Consider the following 21,937-nt stretch of genomic DNA (forward strand, 5'->3'; position numbering starts at 1 on the left):
ACCCAAGAAGTAGCTTTCAATTTCGAAAAGGTTGATGACCCCCGTGCTCTGCCACACTCTTAAAATATATAATTGTGGTAATGGGAAATTCTTATTATCCTTTCACCGGATTGGCACACAATTTGGGGGTCATTAAAGGTGCAAACAGCAACTAATGGACCCTTGCAGCCCCAGCCCTGGGTCTCCTCATGATAGACATCGTTCCAGAAACGTCTCCACCTTTTTAAATGTTAAAGGTTGATCTTCTGACAGGATATCGTTATCGAGGCACTAATCGGTGAACGGTTAGAAGGATTTTCTGAAAAATAGATACAAATACTGCATGAAATGACTACAATCTCTGCGCTGATACTAAATTGAGACACTTATGTGTTGCAGGAAAGTCCAATGTAAATATCCAATTGGACCTGGAGGCGGAGTTTCATTTCACTCACCTCATTATGACTTTCAAGGTAACTTCAAAATACTTTGCACCCCATTCCCCCAAAATAAATACATAAAAATAAAAATCAAAGTGCATGTGATTTTCTTTCTCTTTTTTTTTTTTTTTTCTGGCAGACATTCCGTCCAGCAGCCTTGCTGATTGAGCGTTCGGCCGATTTTGGTCGCACGTGGCAGATCTACCGTTATTTTTCCCATGACTGCGCCGCCAACTTCCCTGGTGTATCCCAGGGTGCTCTGCACAGCATCAACGATGTTATCTGCGAATCGCGTTATTCCGACATCGAGCCATCCACAGAGGGAGAAGTGAGTAAGGAATCACACTGGATTTCATTTGTTATAATTTTTAATTGGGATTTGCTTATATTCGGATAGCTGTGACCTTATAAAAAAAAAATCTCATTTTTCATGAACTCATAGACTGACTATCAAAATACTCAACTCAACTGTATTTATAGATCACTTTCAAACAGCCATCCTTCAAAATTGTTCATTTTAAAAAGTTTATGTTTACTGTTTCCAACTTTGGTCGTAAATTGTGCATGAAATGTTTGTTCCTGGTCTAGGTCATCTACAGGGTGTTGGATCCAGCCATCAGGATTGAGGATCCATACAGCCCAAACATCCAGAGTAGGTCTCCCTCTGGGCCGCTTTCAGATGTTATCAAATTCATCAAATTTCCACCAATTGCTCATTGTTACATGTCGAAGCATGAACATGATCAAACACTGTCTGACATAAGATAGCTGGCGAGACACACTGTGACATCCTGTCTTAGCCGCTCATCCTTTTTCTCTCTCCTTCCCTGCCAAATGTCTCTTCTGGTACGAAATTATAAATGATTTCTAATCCCAGATGGTTGGTTGAGTGAACACAGCTGAAATCACCATCAATCAGACGTCAACCAACTTGGAAGCAACATAAGGAGTTCTTTTGACCCATCTGCACCACATGACATCTGCGCTTCCTGGCTGTGTGAACCATGCCTTTGTGCATACATGGCAAAATCAGTTGTTTGTGCCCCACAAAGAGTAATTGTCTTGGACCTCATGTTAACGCCGTCCGCAACATGGGAGTTTCTCCCCTAAAACAGGATATTCAAGTTCAATGCATGAGCTGCATTTGTCTTCTCGTACAATATTTATCTGCAATTAAGTGACCCAAGTGATGACTCCTAACCTTCCTCTCAAGCCGAAAATTGACTCACTCTGCAGGTTAGTTCATGTATCACTTTGGGCCTGGCATTGCTCAAAACCAGCGCTGTGACATTCATCTTGTCTGCTGATTGGTTTAATTAGGGGTATAATCTTATAGTGTACTAGAACAGAAAAGCAAAAATCAGAACAGGAAAACAAGAAGTTAGCCATAACAGTGCACTCACTGCAGATAAAATAATCGCATCATGGACTGGGAGAAGGGCAAAGTCATCATATCAGAAAGCAATCAATTCAAAAGATGGTTCAAGGAGGCAATTGAAATAAGGCACCATCACCAAGTGGCACCATCATCAGGGAAGAGGGGGCTTTTTGCTCCCATACACCTGGGACATATTGCTTCAACGGCGACAAAGGGTTGGAGCGCAACCTTGACTGGGTTGGGGAGTCTTATTTTGAAGGGTTCCCGACCCGGACAGCTGTTTTTAAGATACGTAACAAGGAAGCAGTGACAGCTCCGACGAAGGCTGAAACGACAGCCGGAACTGTCAGCTGGGTAAGAGCTTTTCGCTTCAGCAAAGATTATATGAAAAAAAAAAAAAAAACAACCTTCAACTTATTGTTGCTCAAACCCTCTTGTCAAAAGGACAGTAAAGTACTGTGTTATCTCCATTAGATAATAAAAATGTCTAAAGTTTGGGTCTCCAACTTGCGGCCCGCGGGCCAAATGCGACCCGCAGGATGCTAGTTTGAGGCCCCCGCCTTGATATGAAAGTTTAAGGTTACTGCGGCCTACGCTAGTTTGATATGGATGCTGTATGCGTTAGCACTACCACCATGCTACATAGTTTGGTCTCTCATTCGAAGGCGGACAGCTTCGGAACACCGGGGCGAAAGCCCAATGTGACTTCTGCCTACAGTGCCCCACACCAGCTTAAATACACATGTAAAACACGGATGGAAACAACTGCCTTCGTTAGTGCTGCTGAATACACATTTAAACAGATAAACAACACACCACTGTGGCTGTCACCAGAGCCGGGTGCGCCGAAAAACCAGACCTGACGTTACACACGCACAAGAACAGCGAAAATGAGTGCCAAGACGCTAACACGGAGCTAGCACGATTACATACACACAAGCGAAGTTTTATGTGTACATGTCCGTGTTAGCGTTAGCTCCGTGCTAGCCGCTGGCCAAACTTTTCAAAGGTTATTAATTTTTTAAATTTATTTTATTTCATATTAAACGGCCACCACAAACACATGGTTTCTGACCTTCAACCAATCAATAACTGTGCCCCTAGCTCCAGCGGCCCCCAATTGAGTTTGAGACCCCTGGTCTAAAGCAAGGTTTGGTGTGGAAGAACAAATCCGTATTGTCTTAATATTTATACTGTATTTTACATCCCATGTTTTCCATACAGAATGTAAATATTCTCTTGCTTGCTTTGCAGACCCTAAATGGATTATTACATATCAACAATTTCTTTTTATACACTGTGGTCAGACATGGTGCTGACACGGGGGAGGAAATTTCACGTCATTCGGTATTTCAAGTCAGTTCTCCCACACTTTAAGTGAACTAACTAGTTCAAAGGACAAATCAGATCCTTAACTTTTTTGGTGCGAATGCCACGTACTCAGCTCCGTCATGCTCTGTTTGCCCTCACCTCCTCCAGCGGGGGTTGTTGTGTACTCACTCGTGTGCATGGTATCGTCGCCCAATAGGGACTTTTTCGGCTTGTTTATCACCACCTTGACAAACACTAGAGTACAGTTCCATGCCCAGTTTAATTGAACTATAATGTCATCTCCATTTTGTTTTTGCTCAACAGACCAGCTGAAAATCACAAACTTGAGGGTAAATTTCACCAAACTTCACACACTGGGAGACAACCTGCTGGATCCCAGACCTGAAATCAAAGAAAAGTATTACTACGCTATGTACGAGCTGGTTGTGCGTGGAAATTGCTTTTGCTATGGCCACGCCTCGGAGTGCGCCCCAATCGACGGCATCAGGGATGATATAGAAGGAATGGTGCGCATTCGCCGAACAAACGGATTTGGTTTTTTGCCTTCTAAAATCGACATGTCTCTCAGAATGAGTCCTAACGCTCCCTCAATCGGTGATTGCAGGTTCACGGCAAATGTGTGTGTAATCACAACACGAAAGGTTTGAACTGTGAGCACTGTGAGGACTTCTACAACGACATGCCATGGAGACCCGCCGAGGGCCGCAACACCAACGCATGCAAAAGTGAGTCCACCACTGAAATACTGAAGATTAAGATTCACCTCTGAAATCAGTGGCGTGGAAAGTACAAGAACCTTTTCATTTGGAACAATTTCAATTGTGTTATGGTGAAATAAAATAGTATGTCTTTTATTTATTATATTTCATTTGAATGTATATGACATTCTTCATTCTTCATTCTCATACAGTTGTTTGTAAAGGGGTTCAGCTTTTTTTTCTCCCAATTTTCGAATCGCAATTTGGTGCTTTTGTACATCAAAAGAGAATTCTATTCAAAATACTTATTTTATATTTTAAAGGACAGCGTTGCAAAACCATAGCAATGAGCACTTTTTTTTTACATTTTACACAGCATATAAAAAAAGAAGACTAAATGCACAGCGCTTTCCTACAGCTGCGGTTGTTGTGCAGTGCTGTATGAATAAGGTTCTGTTGATTTTGAACTAAATTATTCCATGATATTTGAATTTCGAAAGGTATCATCTCAAAGTAAACTATTCATCCAGCTCTGGGATTGAACTCACACCAGAAAGAGCATAGCCCTTTAACGCAGAAGCCATTTGCTATAACCTGTACATGACTTCCTGCCAAAGCCTTTCTTTAGTTATAGTCTAAGAGCAATATCACTTAAATTACACCATCCACCCCAAATAAAAATCTGTAAAATCCAATACTCGCAAATACTTTGCCTTGTAAAAATTCACATTTAAAAAAAGAAGATGAATGTGACACGAGGCGAGTAAGGATTCTAAGTCAGGTGAAAAATGCATCAAGTAAATGATGAAGCCTCGTAATCATTCCATGTTTTAAAAATTATTGAGCATTGCCTTAGATTGACAACATTTTCCGAGGTGTGTGCCTTTAGCCTGACGAGGGTGTTTGTTCGTTTTTCAGAGTGCAATTGCAATAGCCACTCATCAGTCTGCCATTTTGACATGGCGGTATATTTGGCCACGGGCAATGTCAGCGGAGGCGTGTGCGATGACTGTCTGCACAACACGATGGGCCGAAACTGTGAATTGTGCAAACCTTTTTACTACAAAGAACCGTTCAGAGACATCCGGGACCCTAGGGTCTGCATAGGTGAGTGCAATGTCTGCATATCTGATCAGACAATAGCCAATAGCAAATGGCAATATGTGAGCATGTACAAGTCCTAAAGATCATCGCAGATCATCCTTAAACCCATCCCATTGTGCCTCCCCCAGCTTGTGACTGTGATCCGGAAGGTTCCGAGAATGGAGGCATGTGTGACAGTCACACAGCGCCGACGTTGGGCATGGTGGCCGGTCAGTGTCGCTGCAAGGCCAACGTCGAGGGCCAACGCTGTGACAAGTGTCGGACGGGCTACTTTGGCCTCAGTGCCGACAACCCTGAGGGCTGCCAGCGTGAGTACGCACAAGTGTTACATTGACCTCATCCACATGCTTTTGAAGTTGTGCTTGTTTCCCGTCATGGAAGCCAAAGTCAATTTAGTCAAGCCCATTTCTTCAATTGAACTTTCACTTACAATTTAAACCTTTTACTGCCGTGAATTGCTGCATGCATTTTAACATTAGTCTTTGGACCTCAAATCAGTAAGGCAGACCCATTTAGCCGCCCTGTTATTTATTTATTCATTCATTTTCCGATCCGCTTAATCGTCATAAGGGTCACGGGGGGTGCTGGAGCCTATCCCAGCGGTCTTCGGGTAGTAGGCGGGGGACACGCTGAACTGGTTGCCAGCCAATCGCAGGGCTCACAGAGACGAACAACCATTCGCGTTCACATTCACACCTAGGAACAATTTGGAGTGTTCAAGCAGCCTGCCATGCATGTTTTTTGGAATGTGGGAGGAAACCGGAGTACCCGGAGAAAACCCACGCAGGCACTGGGAGAACATGCAAACTGCGGCCGGAGCTGGAATCGAACCCGGTACCTCTGCACTGTGAAGTCAACGCGCGAACCACTGGACCACCGGGCAGCCCTTGTTTGTTTGTTTGTTTGTTTATTTATTTATGTAACTAACCATAATACACTCCTTTCAGTTCTGAGTTTTGTGATTCCTATGCAGACGTGCTTTGGAATGCGCAAAAAAAAAAAAAAGAACAACAGAAATATCTGAAGAATGACCTGATGGTATTTAATTTTTTTTTTTTTTTTTACAAGTATTGAAAAAAAGGTTCTGTTTTTCCTCCCGCAGCTTGCCGGTGTGACCACAGGGGAACGGTGGCGGGCAGCACCCAGTGCGACGCGGTCAGTGGCGACTGCTTCTGCAAGCGTCTTGTCACCGGACGAAGCTGTGATCAATGTCCGGTAAGGCGCTCACCGTCGTGCCGACAAAGGTCATCGGTTTACAACTGGCATTCTGCTCCCTAATTACTGAACTTGCTGAATGAAAATCACATCCCATTGACTCAGTTTTGCACTATTAGTTACTCCTTATTATTGTTGACTTCCTTTCTTCAAGCTTGTTTTCACTGTCCGTCTTGTCCCACTCATCCAGGAATAGCGTGGGCAGGAATGTGAGCTCCTGCCTGGACTCTCTGTCTAAATTTAGTTGAGGCATTTTAGGGTAGTCCACTTGGTGTGGGTTTCCATCTGCCTAAAAATGGTCAGGTCTGAAAGTGGATATTCATTTACGTAAAACAAGAAATGATCATTGAGTGTGAAAGAGTTAAAGTACTTCAATGAAGCTGCCTTCTAAATGTGGTTGCTGCATCATCGAAAACACAACCACTCTTTTGAAAGAGAAGACAACTCAAAATGTTAAATAACAGGAACCAGACAGTGATGATGTACCACAAAGCTGTGAATGTTAGTCTTTGAGATTACGGGGTTGGCTTCAATCTGTGTGACTCAAACACTTCTTTTAGAGAATGACGGGTGATGTTTTCAGTTGCCAAGATTTCCTCTCTCCGTCCCTAGCCCTCGTTTTATCTGTTTATCTATCTTTCCCAGCCAGAACACTGGGGCCTGAGTCTTGACCTGAATGGCTGCCGAGGCTGTGAATGTGACAGTGGAGCTGCTCTGGATAACCAGTGAGTGATGTTAACTGAGCAGATTCTAATAAATTGTCTGTGGCACTCGAGTTGAACATCCTCTTATTTAAATGGCGGCGCTGAATGATAATGACAAATATATTTGGCACAAGAGAGAGAGAGAGAGAAAGAAGAGAGAGGCAGATCGGTGGTCGAGTGGTTAGCGCGTCGACCTCACAGTGCAGAGGTACCAGATTCCAGCGCCGACCTTCTTGTGTGGTGTTTGCATGTCCTCCCCGGGGCTGCGTGGGTTTTCTCCGGGTACTCCGGTTTCCTCCCACATTCCAAAAAACATGCATGGCAGACTAATTGACACTCAAAAAGTTTCTCTAGGTGTAAGTGTGAGCGCGGATGGTTGTTCGTCTCTGTGTTCCCTGCGATTAAATGTCCACTTTAATTACTTAATGCAAAAAAGAAAAAAAATCACATATTGCATTGTAAGTACATTCTGGCCACATTTTCTCAGTTAGATCGAATGTTGGTATCATCAAGTGTATCCTAAATAACTGTATCCATTTACAATACATTAACATTGTCGTCATTCATCCATCCATCCATCCATTTTCCGAACCGCTTGATCCTCACTAGGGTCGCGGGGGGTGCTGGAGCCTATCCCAGCCGTCTACGGGCAGTAGGCGGGGGACACCCTGAATCAGTTGCCAGCCAATCGCAGGGCACACAGAGACGAACAACCATCCACGCCCACACTCACACCTAGGGACAATTTAGAGCATCCAATCAGCCTGCCATGCATGTTTTTGGAATGTGGGAGGAAACCGGAGCACCCGGAGAAAACCCACGCAGGCCCGGGGAGAACATGCAAACTCCACACAGGGAGGCCGGAGCTGGAATCGAACCCGGTACCTCTGCACTGTGAAGCCGACGTGCTAACCACTGGACTACCGGGCCGCCTGTCGTCATTCATTCATCAGCAATTCTTGACGTTGAAATATGGGCCAATTTATCTACTGGGTTTAGGACTAAAGTTGATTTGTGAATTAAAAAAAAAATAAAACAAATGAATAAAAGTAGTACTTTATGTAAAATCATGTGTTCTCCATAGGTGCTCCATCGATAACGGACAGTGTCGCTGCCGCAGTCACATGACAGGACGCCAGTGTACACAGGTGGAGTCTGGCTATTTCTTCATGGCTCTGGATTACCTCCTGTATGAAGCTGAGTTGGCCAAAATGGGTCAGGTGAGATTTTTGATCGAAGGAACATCTATGACATGACACATCAAATTACACAACAGAACATATTCGTCTTCTATCAGGGCTGCACACTGGAGACCAGGGAACACCAGCAAGGGCGTCCAGCCACATGGACAGGTATCGGGTTTGCCCGCATACCCGAAGGTGGCACTCTCGAGTTCATCATCAGCAACATCCCTTATTCCATGGAATATGACCTGCTCATTCGCTATGAATCACAGGTGGGTGCATTTCAAGACCAACGTGTTTAGACACACCTCATCAATTTATCTGTTTGTTCATTATCTATTACCCATCCATTCATCCATATTCTGATCCGCATTATCCTCACAAGGGTCGCGGGGAGTGCCTCAGCCTATCCCAGCTGTCGCCGGGCAGTAGCCAGGGGACACCCTGAACCGGTTGCCAGCCAATCGCAGGGCACACAGAGACGAACAACCATCCGCGCTCACACTCACACTTAGGGACAATTTACAGTGTTCCATGAGCCTGCCATGCATGTTTTTGGAATGTGGGAGGAAACCGGAGTACCCGGAGAAAACCCACACAGCCACAGGGAGGACTTACAAACTCCACACAGGGAGGCCGGACCCGGAATTGAACCCTGCACCTCTGCACTGTGAGGCCGACATGCTAACCAGTCAACCACCAGGCCGCTATATATTACCCTTAAATCTTAATTCAAAATTTATGTGAGCATTATGTGAGCAAATGGAAAGGCATTCCCACAGACACGCTCCAACATGTTTCCCAGATGATTGAAAGCTTTTATTGACACAAAGTGCAATGTTACTTCCTGTTGGTGTAATGGCCAGCTATCTGAATATTTTTGTCTGATACAAAGATCAACTTTGTAGATGACATCCATCGGCTCATAACATTCATCTATTCCAGATGCCCCGGGACTGGGAAGAAGTACGAATCACAGTCATCCGTCCAGGCCCGATTCCAACCAGCAGCCCCTGTGGGAACACAATTCCAAATGATGACAAACTAGTTGTCGCCCTGCCTGCTGGAGCCAGGTTTGTTGCTCTAGCGCACATGCACACACTCAACCACAAAATTTTGGGATGGTGGAAAAACATTCAGAACTACTTATGTGTGAAGTATTTATGGTGTAGAGTGTTGCGACTGCCGCACAGCTTTGCTGACTTTTTTTCCCCCCTTCATATTCACTTCGGCATAGGTAGTATTTATTCATTCATGTACAGTAGTAGGCATACTGTTGCTGCTTATTGTGCTCATTGTTATTGGCTGGTGTAATAAATAACGTAAATTTGCTCCTATACAACTGGAATTTCCCCATTGTCTGGCCAAGCAAGACTACCGGTAATTCAATTTTTCTGTTGTAGTCTAAAAAGCTCCGCTAGGAGAATTTCATTGATTGACAGAACTAATATAGGACATTTAAATGTAAACAGGGGTCTCTATATTTGGATTTCTTATCTATGCAACATACATTCTTTTCAGTATTCAGTACTTTGGATACTGTATATATTGATCTGGAATTTAGGATGTTATCATGCTCTAACTCTTTCAATGCCAGACATTTCAAAAAAATGGCATTCTTACTGATCTTTTAAGATCACAAAATATTGGCGTATGTAAACAGAAACTACCAACTTTTTTCTCAATATTCTTTTTTTGTAATCAGCATTCGAGTATGGTTTCATTGAATCAAATCACATATTTTGTACCGAAGAGTGCAGAAAACAAGCTTTTTGTGAAAAGATATGTTTTATGCAAAACAATAAACTTTATGATAATTATTTTTGTTTTAGTGACGCATCAAACATCCTTTTCTACTATAAAATACCAAGAGCAGCAATGAAAATGTGCTTTTACATTTGACAAAATATTTGTGCGCTATATAGTAATAGTAGTATTTAGTCGCGTGTGTGTGCATCGTTCCATTCAAGTATGTTTGTGTATGTATATACGTTATTTAAGCGCTTCTACTTGTAAATTTAAATATTTACTCTCCATCATTGCTTGTAACTACGAATTTCCATCAATCCACCATGTTCACAAGCATTGATGTGGTGATCAAAAGAGACGCAATGCTCCCATCTGCTGGCTATAGTTAGTATCTTATTTACTTTCCAGACTTAAAGGGATACTAAACTTATTTAGCAAATTTCAACAGTAAAAAGTTATTATTTTCTCGAGAATCAATTTGGAAACTTCATTATTGTTCACATACAGTTAATGCCTTTAAAAACGCATTTTGCTACTTACTGTCGACTGAAAATGACATCACATGCCACTCAGGGTAAAAACCAATATGACTGTAGTATTTAATCTTCTTTTTTTGAAACATATCCTTAGGTTCATGGTTCCTCCTCAGCCTGTGTGTCTGGAGAGAGGTGTGACATATACCATCCGCTTCGAGTTCAGACGCTATCAGGACGCCAATGCTGTCCTTAATGGAGCGGCCAACGCCGTCCTCCTCATCGACTCTGTGAGGACGATTCCTTCCTTTTGTCTCATTCCACACGACAACGTCGTTCCCCGGTCACATTTGTGAGCGTGCCTCTTCGCTCCAGATTGCCTTGATGCCTCGTCACTCTTCCATGGAGCTCTTCAACGCCGGGGACTTGGCTTCCAGCAACAGGAAACAGATCTATGAGCGGTACCGCTGCCACGAGGGGTCGAAGAGCGTGACCCACCCTTCCATGACTGACACCTGTGCTAAGCTGATAGCAAGCATGTCGGCTGTTATTAACGACGGGGCTTTGCGTGAGTACGGAGACACACTTTTAATTTGATTCAATCATGGTACAATGAACCCATGAATCCCCCTTTTTTTTCTTTTTTTCTTTTTCTTTGTGAACCCATCCTTGGGTTTTCACTAATAAAACTCAACAATTGTGGTCATCTGTGTTACACATTGTTACAATCTGCGTTTCCCTCCAGCTTGTAACTGCGACCCCCAGGGTTCCATCAGCTCAGTGTGCGATGTCCGCGGGGGTCAGTGTCGCTGCAGGCCCAATGTGATTGGTCGACGGTGCGAACAGTGTGCCCCAGGAACTTACGGTTTTGGACCCTCAGGCTGCATTGGTGAGAAGAGATCTTTTTAAACTGGGGCTCTATTTTGCTCGTGATCTATATGGAGGCTACTGATGGGCGATTAGCGTTTTTGACATCAAATCGTATTGTTTTGCGTTACCAATGTATCAACTGAGATAGATATTTTTTTCAAAAAAAAAATTAATACTGTTATCTGGTTACATTTTAAGTAAATTTGTATTTGAAAAGCTTTTTTCGAAGATGAAATAGAAGCCAAATTAACATGTTCAGACTTAGTCACGAATTGTTTTAGCAGGATAAAATTTATGTTTGTAAATTTCACAGGTCTGAATCAATAAAATAAAATAGAAAGAAATCTTGAAGGTTCTCTATACCTTCTGTAAAATGATGTGTGAAAGAGTAAAAAATAATAATAACCATCTTTTCCCTTACAAGTTTGAGGAAATGCAATCTTTTGCATCCTTGCACATGGATCTGGGTAACTTCTGACATAACCCGAAACGTTTTCATAGTTATTCCTATTTTGAAAATGTATGTTTTTTTTTATCAAAAATAAACATAGCAAATGAGTTGGACAAACAAATATGTACTTACTTAACGTACTTACTAAACCAAAATGTGACCAGAGTATGAATAACTGGTACATTCTCCACTTAACCATGAAGTACTACAGTATATAATTATACAATAACTACGATGTAACTTTTAATAATGTCAACATAATACAATAATGAAAACAATTGTGAAATGCACTACATTTAGTAAGTGGTTATAGTTTTACCCGTTTTCCATCTACAGTATTTCTGCATTACAGTACCAAAGTGTGATTTACTGTACACGAGTGCCATCTACTGGCGTTCATTATTACGCATTCAGAAAATCCCACACCTCAGTCCTCTTTATTTGAGATCTTGAAATGCAAAATCGATCCATATCCATCTTTCATGTCACACTCGTCCCGTTTCCTCCTCTCTCCATGCAGCCTGCGGTTGCAGCGTGGAAGGCTCGCTCACTCGGCTATGTGACAAGTACACCGGGCTGTGCCAGTGTCGCCCCGGAGCGTTTGGCCAGCAGTGCGACAGATGCCAGGCAGGTCACTGGGGCTTCCCCAACTGTCGCCCCTGCCAATGCAATGGCCACGCTGACGAGTGTGACCAGAGGAGCGGCGCGTGCATTCACTGTAGGGACAACACCGGAGGAGACAAGTGCGACAGGTGACGTCTTACTGTGACATGTCGCCAGACAATTTGTTCCTGTTTAATTTATTCGGGTTGCGATGCACAAATAATGATACCCTGTAACCTGATAACCTGATAAACTGTCCACTGTCGTGACCGCTGTACCAGAAAAGGTTAATGGCGATTTTTTTTCCCACGTCTTTACAAAGTGCAGAGTTTACCAAATGCTCTGACCGTCTCGACTTCACTGTTTCTATAGGTGTGCCAATGGCTACTATGGTAACCCAATTCTGGGCGTAGCAGCTGGCGGCTGGTGTCGCCCGTGCCCCTGTCCGGACGGCCCCACCAGTGGACGGCATTTTGCAGCATCCTGTTACCAAGACAACCGTAACCGGCAAATTGTCTGCAACTGTAACCAGGGATACACAGGTAAACGGATTTATGATGAGTTGCTCTCCCATAGTTTTGATAGTTTTGACAGCGTCTTCCGCTCATTGAAATGGTAAATGGAACCTTTTAAAGTGAGCGAACAGAATTATTCCATGAAGCAAAGTGCTGGATTTAGTATTTTAAACTTATGGTTTCACTTTCTCTCCAGAGCAAGGTCAAATGATGGCCATTTTTAATCCGGTACTTTAAATATCTAACGTTTTGTTGTTTCCTCCCTCCCCTGTATTACTGGTACAGGGATTGTTAAACGCTCCAGGCTAACCATTTGTAAACGTGAGTAAAAAAAAAAAAAAAATTGGAATTGACCGTCCAGCACTGCCAACTGCACCACAAATCTGTCTTTATTTTCCACCATGTCCTGGCCATGCATGCTTTGCTTTCGCACCCTGTGTGGTCCAAGGTGCTCAAACATGCCTCCACAAATGAGTTTTGTTTCTGAGCATCTGTGCTGAGCATTACGTAGTACCGTGGACACTGCTATTAACATGTCAGCTGACCACTTTCTGAGGCTTACATGTGTCTTGTTACAGTATGCAATTGTACCCCATTGAGATTTCTTATCGAAAGCGTCATGAGACGTTCGTTTGACTCTTTCCCGCAGTCGCAAATAAATTGTGCTTCAATTTGTGTTTCGGTATACTGTAGGTCTTGTGGGGTACATCGTTGGTCTTTCCAACCGTGCATTCTTACTTTCTGAACCTGTATGTGGATGTCCCCCCCCCATTCAAGGATCTGACCAAGATGTCCTTTTTTGTTTTGTAGTTGGGGGGGGGGGGGGGAGTTTGTGAGGCAAGTCTGTGATTGATGTCAACTCTGTTTGAAGAACTGTTCATTCTTCATCTCTGACTTTGTAACATTGGAAATCACCTCTACAACCAACAAAAGAGCTGATACTCCTTTACTTTTGCCACTCGCGTCCAACTTTCATCTTTTCCCCTCCCAAGGCTTTATGAATGTGACCGTTTCATCTTTCCCCACCTTCTCATTCCCTCTTTCTCAAATTTCCTCTTGTCCTCCCTTCTGCCAGACTCAAATATGCCAGGTATTTTTCCAGTCACGCATCACGGTGTGGCACACGGTTGAGTCTGAGAGTACTGGCATTCAAACGGTCGAGCTATACCCGGATGCAACTACTGTACATTATTGTAATGCTAATTAGCTATCTGTCTGATTAGTGTACAAATTAACTGCATTTACTGCGTTCTCCCAAAGAGACACTTGGTCTGCTCTGCGTAAATTCATTCTCGTGAGTTTGTTTGAGAACCGACCTTTAAATGCCGCATTTACAGTACTGACAAGTTCATTCACATAAAACGTAAAACGATTGTCTCATTTCAACAAGCAACTTATTGCATGTCTCTTGAACGGAACTGTAACTTCTCAAATTGAATCTTTGAACTTTAAAACGTACCGCCCTCGAATTGTATCGCACTCCAGGAATTCAGCTACGTATCGAATCGTCTTTTTAATTGGAGAGATGGACATCGCGATGAACAAAACCACTTCCTCCGGCCTGACTGATCTGCGTTTCTCTCTCAATTTAGGTACTCGATGTGAGGCGTGTGCTCCCGGTTACTATGGCAACCCTTCTCATCCCGGGGGAGGCTGCCGGCCGTGCCAGTGCAACAACAACATAGACATGTCCGACATTGACGCGTGCGACCGGCGGATCGGTGAGTGCAGGAAATGCCTTTACAACACGGAAGGACCCGACTGCGGCGTCTGCAAAAGTGGTTATTTCGGAGATGCTTCAAGACGCAACTGCAGGAGTAAGTCACTTTTTGACCCTTCCTGCTGCCCTAACATTTTTTTTAATTTCAAATAAATAATGATAGGGCGGCCCGGTGGTCCAGTGGTTAGCGCGTCAACCTCACAGCACAGAGGTACCGGGTTCAATTCCAGCTCCCTGTGTGGAGTTTGCATGTTCTCCCCGGGCCTGCGTAGGTTTTCTCCGGGTACTCCGGTTTCCTCCCACATTCCAAAACCATGCATGGCAGACTGATTGAACACTTTAAATCAGGGGTGTCAAACTCATTTAACATTGTGGGCATATATATTTCACATATAGCCTCGGTAGATGTAAAGTGGGCCGCACCATTAAAATTATACCATACTCTGCTATAAATCACCAAAATAATGTCTTTCCTTATTTTGGTTATTTATAGCAAAGAACATTAGGAAATGTTAAAATTTAGTAAACAGATCTAGCGGATACTCCATGAATTGCACCTTATTAAAAGTAGTCATTCCATGTCTTTTATGAATTTTTTCACTTTTAAATTGTCCTGCCGGCCTGATTGAACCTCCTTGCGGGCCGAATCCGGCCCGCGGGCCGTAGGTTTTGTCTAATCTAAATTGTCCCCAGGTGTGAGTGTGAGGTGGTTGCTCGTCTCTGTGTGCCCTGTGATTGGCTGGCAACCAGTTCAGGGTGTCCCCCGCCTACTGCCCGAAGACGGCTGGGATAGGCTCCAGCACCTCCGTGACCCTTGAGAGGATAAAGCGGTTCAGAAAATGGATGGATGGATAAATAATGGTATGCTTATCCCCCATGTGCACTTTAGAATGCATATGTAACTTCCTTGGTACGGAGCGCAGCCAGTGTATGGAGCGTGAGGACTGCGTGTGTCAACGGCAAACAGGCCAGTGCCAATGTCTACCAAATGTCATCGGTCAGACGTGTGACCATTGCTCCCCCGGCCACTGGAACCTGGCTAGTGGCAAAGGCTGCGAACCCTGCAGTTGTGACCCCCATAACTCGGTCACCTCATCATGTAACGAGGTACATACAAGTACACACGAAATGAAACATCATGGCAGAAAAGAACTTGAGTTCAATACACGTATTGACCAAAAAGTAGAAGTGGTACGGGATACAAAATATGAAATGTGGGGCTGTTCCGAGCACAAGTCTCGAGCAAGACACCCGACACCAAGTGTAACCTGATTTTGTGAACATGACTATTTGTGGGGGAACCTCGAAGGACCATCTGCCTCGGGATACTGGTCAACCTCCTCTGTTTGGATTTTGAATTTCAGAATGGACAAATAATGGAACTACATATTGTCTGTTTGTTGTGGTCAAAACCCGAGTTGCAGAGTTCTGAATGCGCTGCAGCTGTGTGATGATCTTTTGAGGGAGTCCAGTAAAAAGATCATAACAGAGTTTTTGGTGCTCTTTGATCTTAGTAGGTCGAATGAGGCAAATAATAAAGGCTGAGAACTCAAAAATGTTGTGCAGTAGTCGCAGAAGCCCCCCCCCCCAAAAAAAATCCAATTCTCCTTTGTGTAACAGCAGAAGTCAAGAAGGTCACACTACTTGTAATTTTGTAAACTTTTTTCATTTCCATTTTTTTCTCCATTTCTCCATTCTTTTTTTCAGTTTAGTGGACAGTGTCAGTGCCGCGATGGATTCGGTGGGAAAACCTGCACAGACTGTCAGGAGAACTACTGGGGAGACCCTCGGACACAGTGTAGAGGTCAGCACCATGAGCCAAAGTAATATACATCTTGATGCCACAAGATGGCATCAAAGCACTACTTTTGTTGTAAATGAAGCTGCTTGACTCACTTCAACATGAACTTGATCCCCACGAGATGGTGGCAGAGCATATTTGTCTCTATACCACAAATAGAATTATAAGGGCGCAGGTGTTGACTTCATTTCCTCTTCTCTGGCCCTCTTAACAGCTTGTGACTGCGACTGGCGAGGCATTGAGACGTCTCAGTGCAACCGAGTCACGGGTCATTGCATATGCCAGCAGGGGGTGTCGGGTGTCCGCTGTGACCAGTGTGCCCGAGGTTTCTCTGGCGTCTTCCCCAACTGCCAGGCCTGCCATCAATGCTTTGGGGACTGGGACCGCATTGTCCAGGTGCAGGATCTTACTTCGAGGTTTATAGTTAGATCGGGTGGAATGAAATGTCAAGTCATCAATGGAGCAAAAATATTCTCTCTTACAAAAGGACCTGGCGGTGCGCACCAGGGCTTTGGCAGAGCGTGCCCATGAGATTCAGACCACTGGCCTTACCGGCCCATATGAGAAGGCTTTCAGGGACCTTGAGGAGAAACTGGCCCGAGCTCAAAGTATCGTCAACTCACGCAATGCCACTGCTGCCGCCGTTACCACTCTGATGGAGCTGATTGAACAGCTTAGGTACTGGTTCCCTTATGACTTCAAATATTTAAATCAGTATAATGCATACAGATATCGCTCTCAGGTTTAATGTGTGACAGCGCACACCATACAAACTGTAGTTCCAACAAGCGTGGCCATCCCTCTAATACCATTGTGTGGGGGGGGGGGGGGCACCCTGAACCGGTTGCCAGCCAATCACAGGGCACACATAGAAGAACAACTGTTCGCGTTCACAATCACACCTCGAGACAATTTAGAGTGTTCTATGAACCTGCCACACATGTTTTAGGAATGTGGGAGGAAACGGTAGTACCCGTAGAAAACCCGCACAGGCCCAGGGAGAACATGCAAACTCCACAAAGGAAGGCCGGGGCCTGGAATCGAACACTCCACTTCTGCACTATAAGGTGGATGTTATGTGGCAATTAGCGTTCAAGTCGGCTTTAACGTGATTGTGCCACAACTTTGTAAGTGTCCATGTTTATCTTCTGGAAGCTTTGCCACTTCTCTGCTTTTCTATATAACAACAATTTCAATTATATCTTGATAGTCTTAAATGGATTGAGTAGTATGTTAGTCTCCATTACGTCAACTTTTTTAAATTGTATATTATAAATCACAACATGTTTTATGACTAAAATCCATTTACAACCTACTTCCTTAGATCTCAGATCGGCGACACCACCGACACTTTGAACCGTCTGGAAGGAGATCTGACTGTCGTCCAGGACAGCAACTCAGAGGCAAGCAAGGAGCTGAGTTCTCTAGAGAGAGAGGCCAGAGAACTGAACCTTACCTCAGAGCTGCTCCATCACCAGCTCGATATCCTAAAAAACTCCAATTTCCTTGGTGAGCTTATTATTATTATTATTATTATTATTTAATTTTGCAAATGTGTCATTATAAAATCATTTTCATGAAACTGTTTGTATGTATTATACCTGTACTTTAAAAATGTATTGTTCATGTCTTAAAAAAGTGTGCGGTGCCAACTACTGAGATACACTGTTGTGCTTTTTTTTTTTAAATTCCAATTTATATCATCATATTAAAGTTATAAACCACAGACATAGACACTGAGGATTTAGAATAAAACTATATAACTCAAACAACCGTTTAGATATGTACCAAACAGAAACATACCAATAGAGTAACAGATTTCATTGGATTCTTTTTCCTGATTTGCCAGACCACTTGTTGCTAGTCAACGTTCCTAAATCTTAATCATGAAAGAAAAAAGAAAGAAAAAGAAGAAAAATAATAATAAATAAAAAATCACATGCCAGCCATGCCCACTCGACTGTTTGAATGACAAATGAGGGACAAACTAAAAGGAGCACTCTGAGGAGTGAGGACAGGAGGACAAGTTTATCCATACACCTACGTTGCACAGTTAAATCAATACTCTGTATTAAATATAAAATTCAGATGAATAAAGATGCACTCTGATTCCTAAATGTCTGTAATTTACATAATGTGCTATTTCTCCTCTTTTGTCATCCCTTTTCTACCAGGCGCATACGACAGCATTCGTACCTCCTACAACAAGTCTTGGGACGCTGAGCGACGTGCCAACCAGTCGACCGTGAACAGGCCCAGCACAGTCACCCAATCGGCAGACACCCGCCGTCGCACCGAGCGCCTCATCTCTGCTAAGAAGGACGACTTCAACCGTAGAAATGCCGCCAACAAACGCTCGCTGGGAGAAATCAAGACCAAAGTCCAGAATCTGGACTTGCGGAAGATCAACGAGAAGGTCTGATCTTGGTCGATGATAAGTATGAATGATGCTGATGTGTAACTGTTATTTTTATGCATATGTGAACGGTTATTATCAATGAAAAAAAAACTGTCCCACTACAGGTTTGTGGTACAACGGACGACGCTCCCTGTGCGGAAAGCCCTTGCGGAGGTGCGGGTTGCCGTGACGATGAAGGGAACCGTCACTGTGGAGGCCTAAACTGTAACGGTGCTGTGGCGGCAGCTGACAATGCTTTGGAGAGAGCCAAGCATGCCGAGAAGGAACTCAACAAAGCCATGGGAGAAGTGGAAGGACTCGTTACCAAGGTATGGAAGCACTCTAGTTCGTTATCGTTGTCATGATAGCATCATATCTGTTGCCACCCAAATGGATTCGGAGAAGTCATATTGGGAGTTGTCGAATGGCATTTCATTGAAACAGGCAAAGCATATCTCATCAGGATAAGAAACTCTCAATTACAACAAATATGTGAAAGAAAACCATCAAATGTCAAAATCTGTGCGCAATCTCAAATGACTTCCGAGATTTTGTCGGCATTGCGCTGGTCTTCAAACGATGCCAACGCAAGAATACACTTGATTCATTTGAGTGGGACCCCCCAAGATAGCTCTGGTCAGATGTTAAAAAAAAAAAAAATTGGTAGTTTTTTTTTTTGTTGTTGTCAATATTCTTCACATTTGTCACCAAATACCCTCTAGTTTTAGGTTTTCTCTCGAATTAAATTGGTTTTGCTGAGCCTTTTTTTTTTTCATTCATGACATTTTTGCCGTGTCCACCTTCATTGTCAATGACTCTTTTTTTTTTAACTTGCTCCGTACAGTGTGCTAATGCAAAAATATACTGCAGAGTGAGATATTGAATATCTCTCTAGGGATTGTAATGACTACCATGAAAATAATGACGTTTTGAAATGTGATACATTCTATTTTGTAAAGCGGCTGCACAAAATCAAATCATCTGGAGCCATATGCCTTCTTAGGGTTGGGTTTAAATAATTTTTGCACTTAAAAAATGTGTCTGGATCCAGATGATTTTATTTCGGGCAACCACTTCACAAAATAAAATTCAGTAACACGTCTTTTTTTTCCCCAGTTTTTTATTTTTAATTTAATTAAAGGATAACACATAATCTTTCACAAATCCAAGCCCGTGGTTCTTTATATGCAAGACAGCAAAAACTGATGAATTATAACAGTAAGTTGAAGTCGTCGTTTTGTTTCGGTGAGGTGGCGGAAGCAAAGACCAAGGCAGAGGAAGCCAGGGGGAAAGCCCAAGCGGCTCTCGACAAGGCCAAGGCCACCAAGAACCAAGTGGAGCGCTCCAACAAGGACCTGCGAGACCTTATCAAACAGATCAGGGACTTCCTCCTGCGTGAGTCCACTCGATTGACGACGTCATGACGACGACTTCTTAACTTGAACTCGTCTTGTGCCTTTCTCTCAGAGGAAGGGGCCGACCCTGACCATATCGAGGCGGTGGCCAATCGTGTGCTGGAGCTCTCCATCCCCGCTTCTCCTCTCCAGATCAAACATCTTGCGGACGAAATTAAAGAACGCGTCCGAAGTCTCTCCAACGTCGATGCCATCCTGGCGCAGACGCAGAACGATGTCCGTAAGGCGGAAAAACTACTGCTGGATGCCAAGAGGGCAAGGTATTTATTATTGGTCAATCAACCAGTCAAATTGAATTGGTATCGCACCTTTCATATGCAGTGATTCACATTAAAAACACCTTCTGTGTCCATAACACTGTGCTGCTGTGCAGGCATCACGCTGAAGGTGTGAAGACCACCGCAGAGAGAGTGAAGCAGGCCTTGGTGGATGCTAAGACTGCCCAGACATCTGCAGAGAAGGCCATCGCCAGAGCCAGAGCTGACATTGATGACACAGAGACCCGCCTGGCACAGGTAACCAAAAGTACCCAGACCACTATTTCAATATGATCTTTTTTTTTCCCCATGCCCCATAATGCTGATAGAGTGGAACTTCCTGAGTCAAACATAATCCTTTTCATGCCACAGGATGTTCTAATTTAAACCAGTTTTCCAATAGGAATAGAACTGAATTGAATTCATTCATTTCCAGGCTCCAAGTGTCACAATCACACAACCTCTTAACTGAGTGTGAGAGCATTAGTAACATTTTAATATTCCTGACCGTCATACAGCTATAAAAAGTTGAACATTGTAATGTGTCATATAAAATATAGAGTGAAACCCCTGTATATTGTCGGGGATACATTGAGACTCAGCCATAATAGGTGGAAAAGACAAAAGTTTTATGTAATGAGAGACACATTAAAAAAAAAAAAATCAAACACATTTTAAATGTAGTTGAACAATTAATTATTTGTTTTTGTGGGAGCGGCGTGTAACAATTTTAGAATGGTTTCATGTTATGTAATGGTTGTATCCCCTAACATCTGTGCTGGCTGCATGGGTTCAATTCTCACTCATGGCCAGTACTCGAAAGGGTTTAGTGTATTTTTTTTAAATAGTCTTACTTCTGCGACCTTATCCATATTTGTATTTATATTGCACTTAATTGAACGGTGTTTGTTTTCTTTTCTTCTTTCTACCCACAATCTTGCTGCTGTAGACTGTAAATTTCCCCAGTGTGGGACAAATAAAGGAGATCTTAATCTTAATCTTTGGTTTCAAAATTGTAAAACCACAGTCAAGTCAAGTCAAGTCAACAGTATTTATAGAGCACTTTCAAACAGCCATCGCTGCATACAAAGTGCTGTACATGGAGCAATTTAACATGCACAATAAACAGTAAGACAAATCGGTAACAGTGACACACATACAGTACCCATGGTCTGATTTTCACATGACTTGCACGTGAACCTCCACAGATAGAATCAGAGACATCTAACGGTGAGCGGCAACTAAGCGAAGCCATAAACCGTCTGAGCACGTTGGGCCGTGAGATCAATGTGCTGAAGACCAAACAAGCTAACAACAGCATGGCAGCAGCTCGGGCTGAAGAGACAGCCACCATGGCACGAGACAAGGCAAACGAAGCCAAGCAGGTTTGTGTGTCTATCACTCTATCCGGGTAAATGTTGCCTCATTACTCACATACACTCTCAACTTTTAATACTCAGATTCTAGATGGACAGCTGACCGATAAGTACCATGAGGTGAAACAGCGTGTTGACACCAAAGCCAAAACTGTTCAAGATGCCAAGACGAAGGCAGAGAGCCTCAGGGATGAAGCGAAACAACTACTGCAGGACGCCCAGAAAAAGTTGCAGAGACTAGCAGGTATTTTTTTTTGTGCATATCAAGAAATAAA

The 21,937-nt window shown here is 43.4% G+C and overlaps 1 protein-coding gene across 2 annotated transcripts in view; it reads left to right on the forward strand.

Moving 5' to 3' along the window:
• lamb2 (laminin, beta 2 (laminin S)) overlaps positions 1-21,937 on the forward strand; it is a 39,780-nt gene that overhangs the window by 16,699 nt on the left and 1,144 nt on the right. Inside the window, exons 5-35 of one of the 2 annotated variants that reach the window (XM_086108431.1) lie at positions 379-452; positions 559-747; positions 1,008-1,071; positions 3,433-3,635; positions 3,734-3,854; positions 4,746-4,934; positions 5,060-5,239; positions 6,034-6,146; positions 6,792-6,871; positions 7,935-8,070; positions 8,148-8,306; positions 8,980-9,107; positions 10,414-10,546; positions 10,632-10,824; positions 11,002-11,145; positions 12,098-12,329; positions 12,553-12,722; positions 12,981-13,016; positions 14,288-14,512; positions 15,305-15,522; positions 16,123-16,219; positions 16,431-16,612; positions 16,704-16,894; positions 17,541-17,725; positions 18,391-18,632; positions 18,740-18,943; positions 19,865-20,009; positions 20,082-20,289; positions 20,403-20,544; positions 21,495-21,671; positions 21,747-21,906. In XM_086108431.1, coding sequence (XP_085964557.1) covers positions 379-452; positions 559-747; positions 1,008-1,071; positions 3,433-3,635; positions 3,734-3,854; positions 4,746-4,934; positions 5,060-5,239; positions 6,034-6,146; positions 6,792-6,871; positions 7,935-8,070; positions 8,148-8,306; positions 8,980-9,107; positions 10,414-10,546; positions 10,632-10,824; positions 11,002-11,145; positions 12,098-12,329; positions 12,553-12,722; positions 12,981-13,016; positions 14,288-14,512; positions 15,305-15,522; positions 16,123-16,219; positions 16,431-16,612; positions 16,704-16,894; positions 17,541-17,725; positions 18,391-18,632; positions 18,740-18,943; positions 19,865-20,009; positions 20,082-20,289; positions 20,403-20,544; positions 21,495-21,671; positions 21,747-21,906 — 4,920 coding nt within the window. The remainder of the gene's footprint in view (positions 1-378; positions 453-558; positions 748-1,007; positions 1,072-3,432; positions 3,636-3,733; positions 3,855-4,745; positions 4,935-5,059; positions 5,240-6,033; positions 6,147-6,791; positions 6,872-7,934; positions 8,071-8,147; positions 8,307-8,979; positions 9,108-10,413; positions 10,547-10,631; positions 10,825-11,001; positions 11,146-12,097; positions 12,330-12,552; positions 12,723-12,980; positions 13,017-14,287; positions 14,513-15,304; positions 15,523-16,122; positions 16,220-16,430; positions 16,613-16,703; positions 16,895-17,540; positions 17,726-18,390; positions 18,633-18,739; positions 18,944-19,864; positions 20,010-20,081; positions 20,290-20,402; positions 20,545-21,494; positions 21,672-21,746; positions 21,907-21,937) is intronic. The other variant, XM_086108424.1, reaches the window with a different exon arrangement.

Source organism: Hippocampus guttulatus, chromosome 1 (assembly GCF_054856545.1).
Source record: "Hippocampus guttulatus isolate MCC_2025c chromosome 1, RoL_Hgut_1.0, whole genome shotgun sequence".
Lineage (NCBI taxonomy): Eukaryota > Metazoa > Chordata > Actinopteri > Syngnathiformes > Syngnathidae > Hippocampus > Hippocampus guttulatus.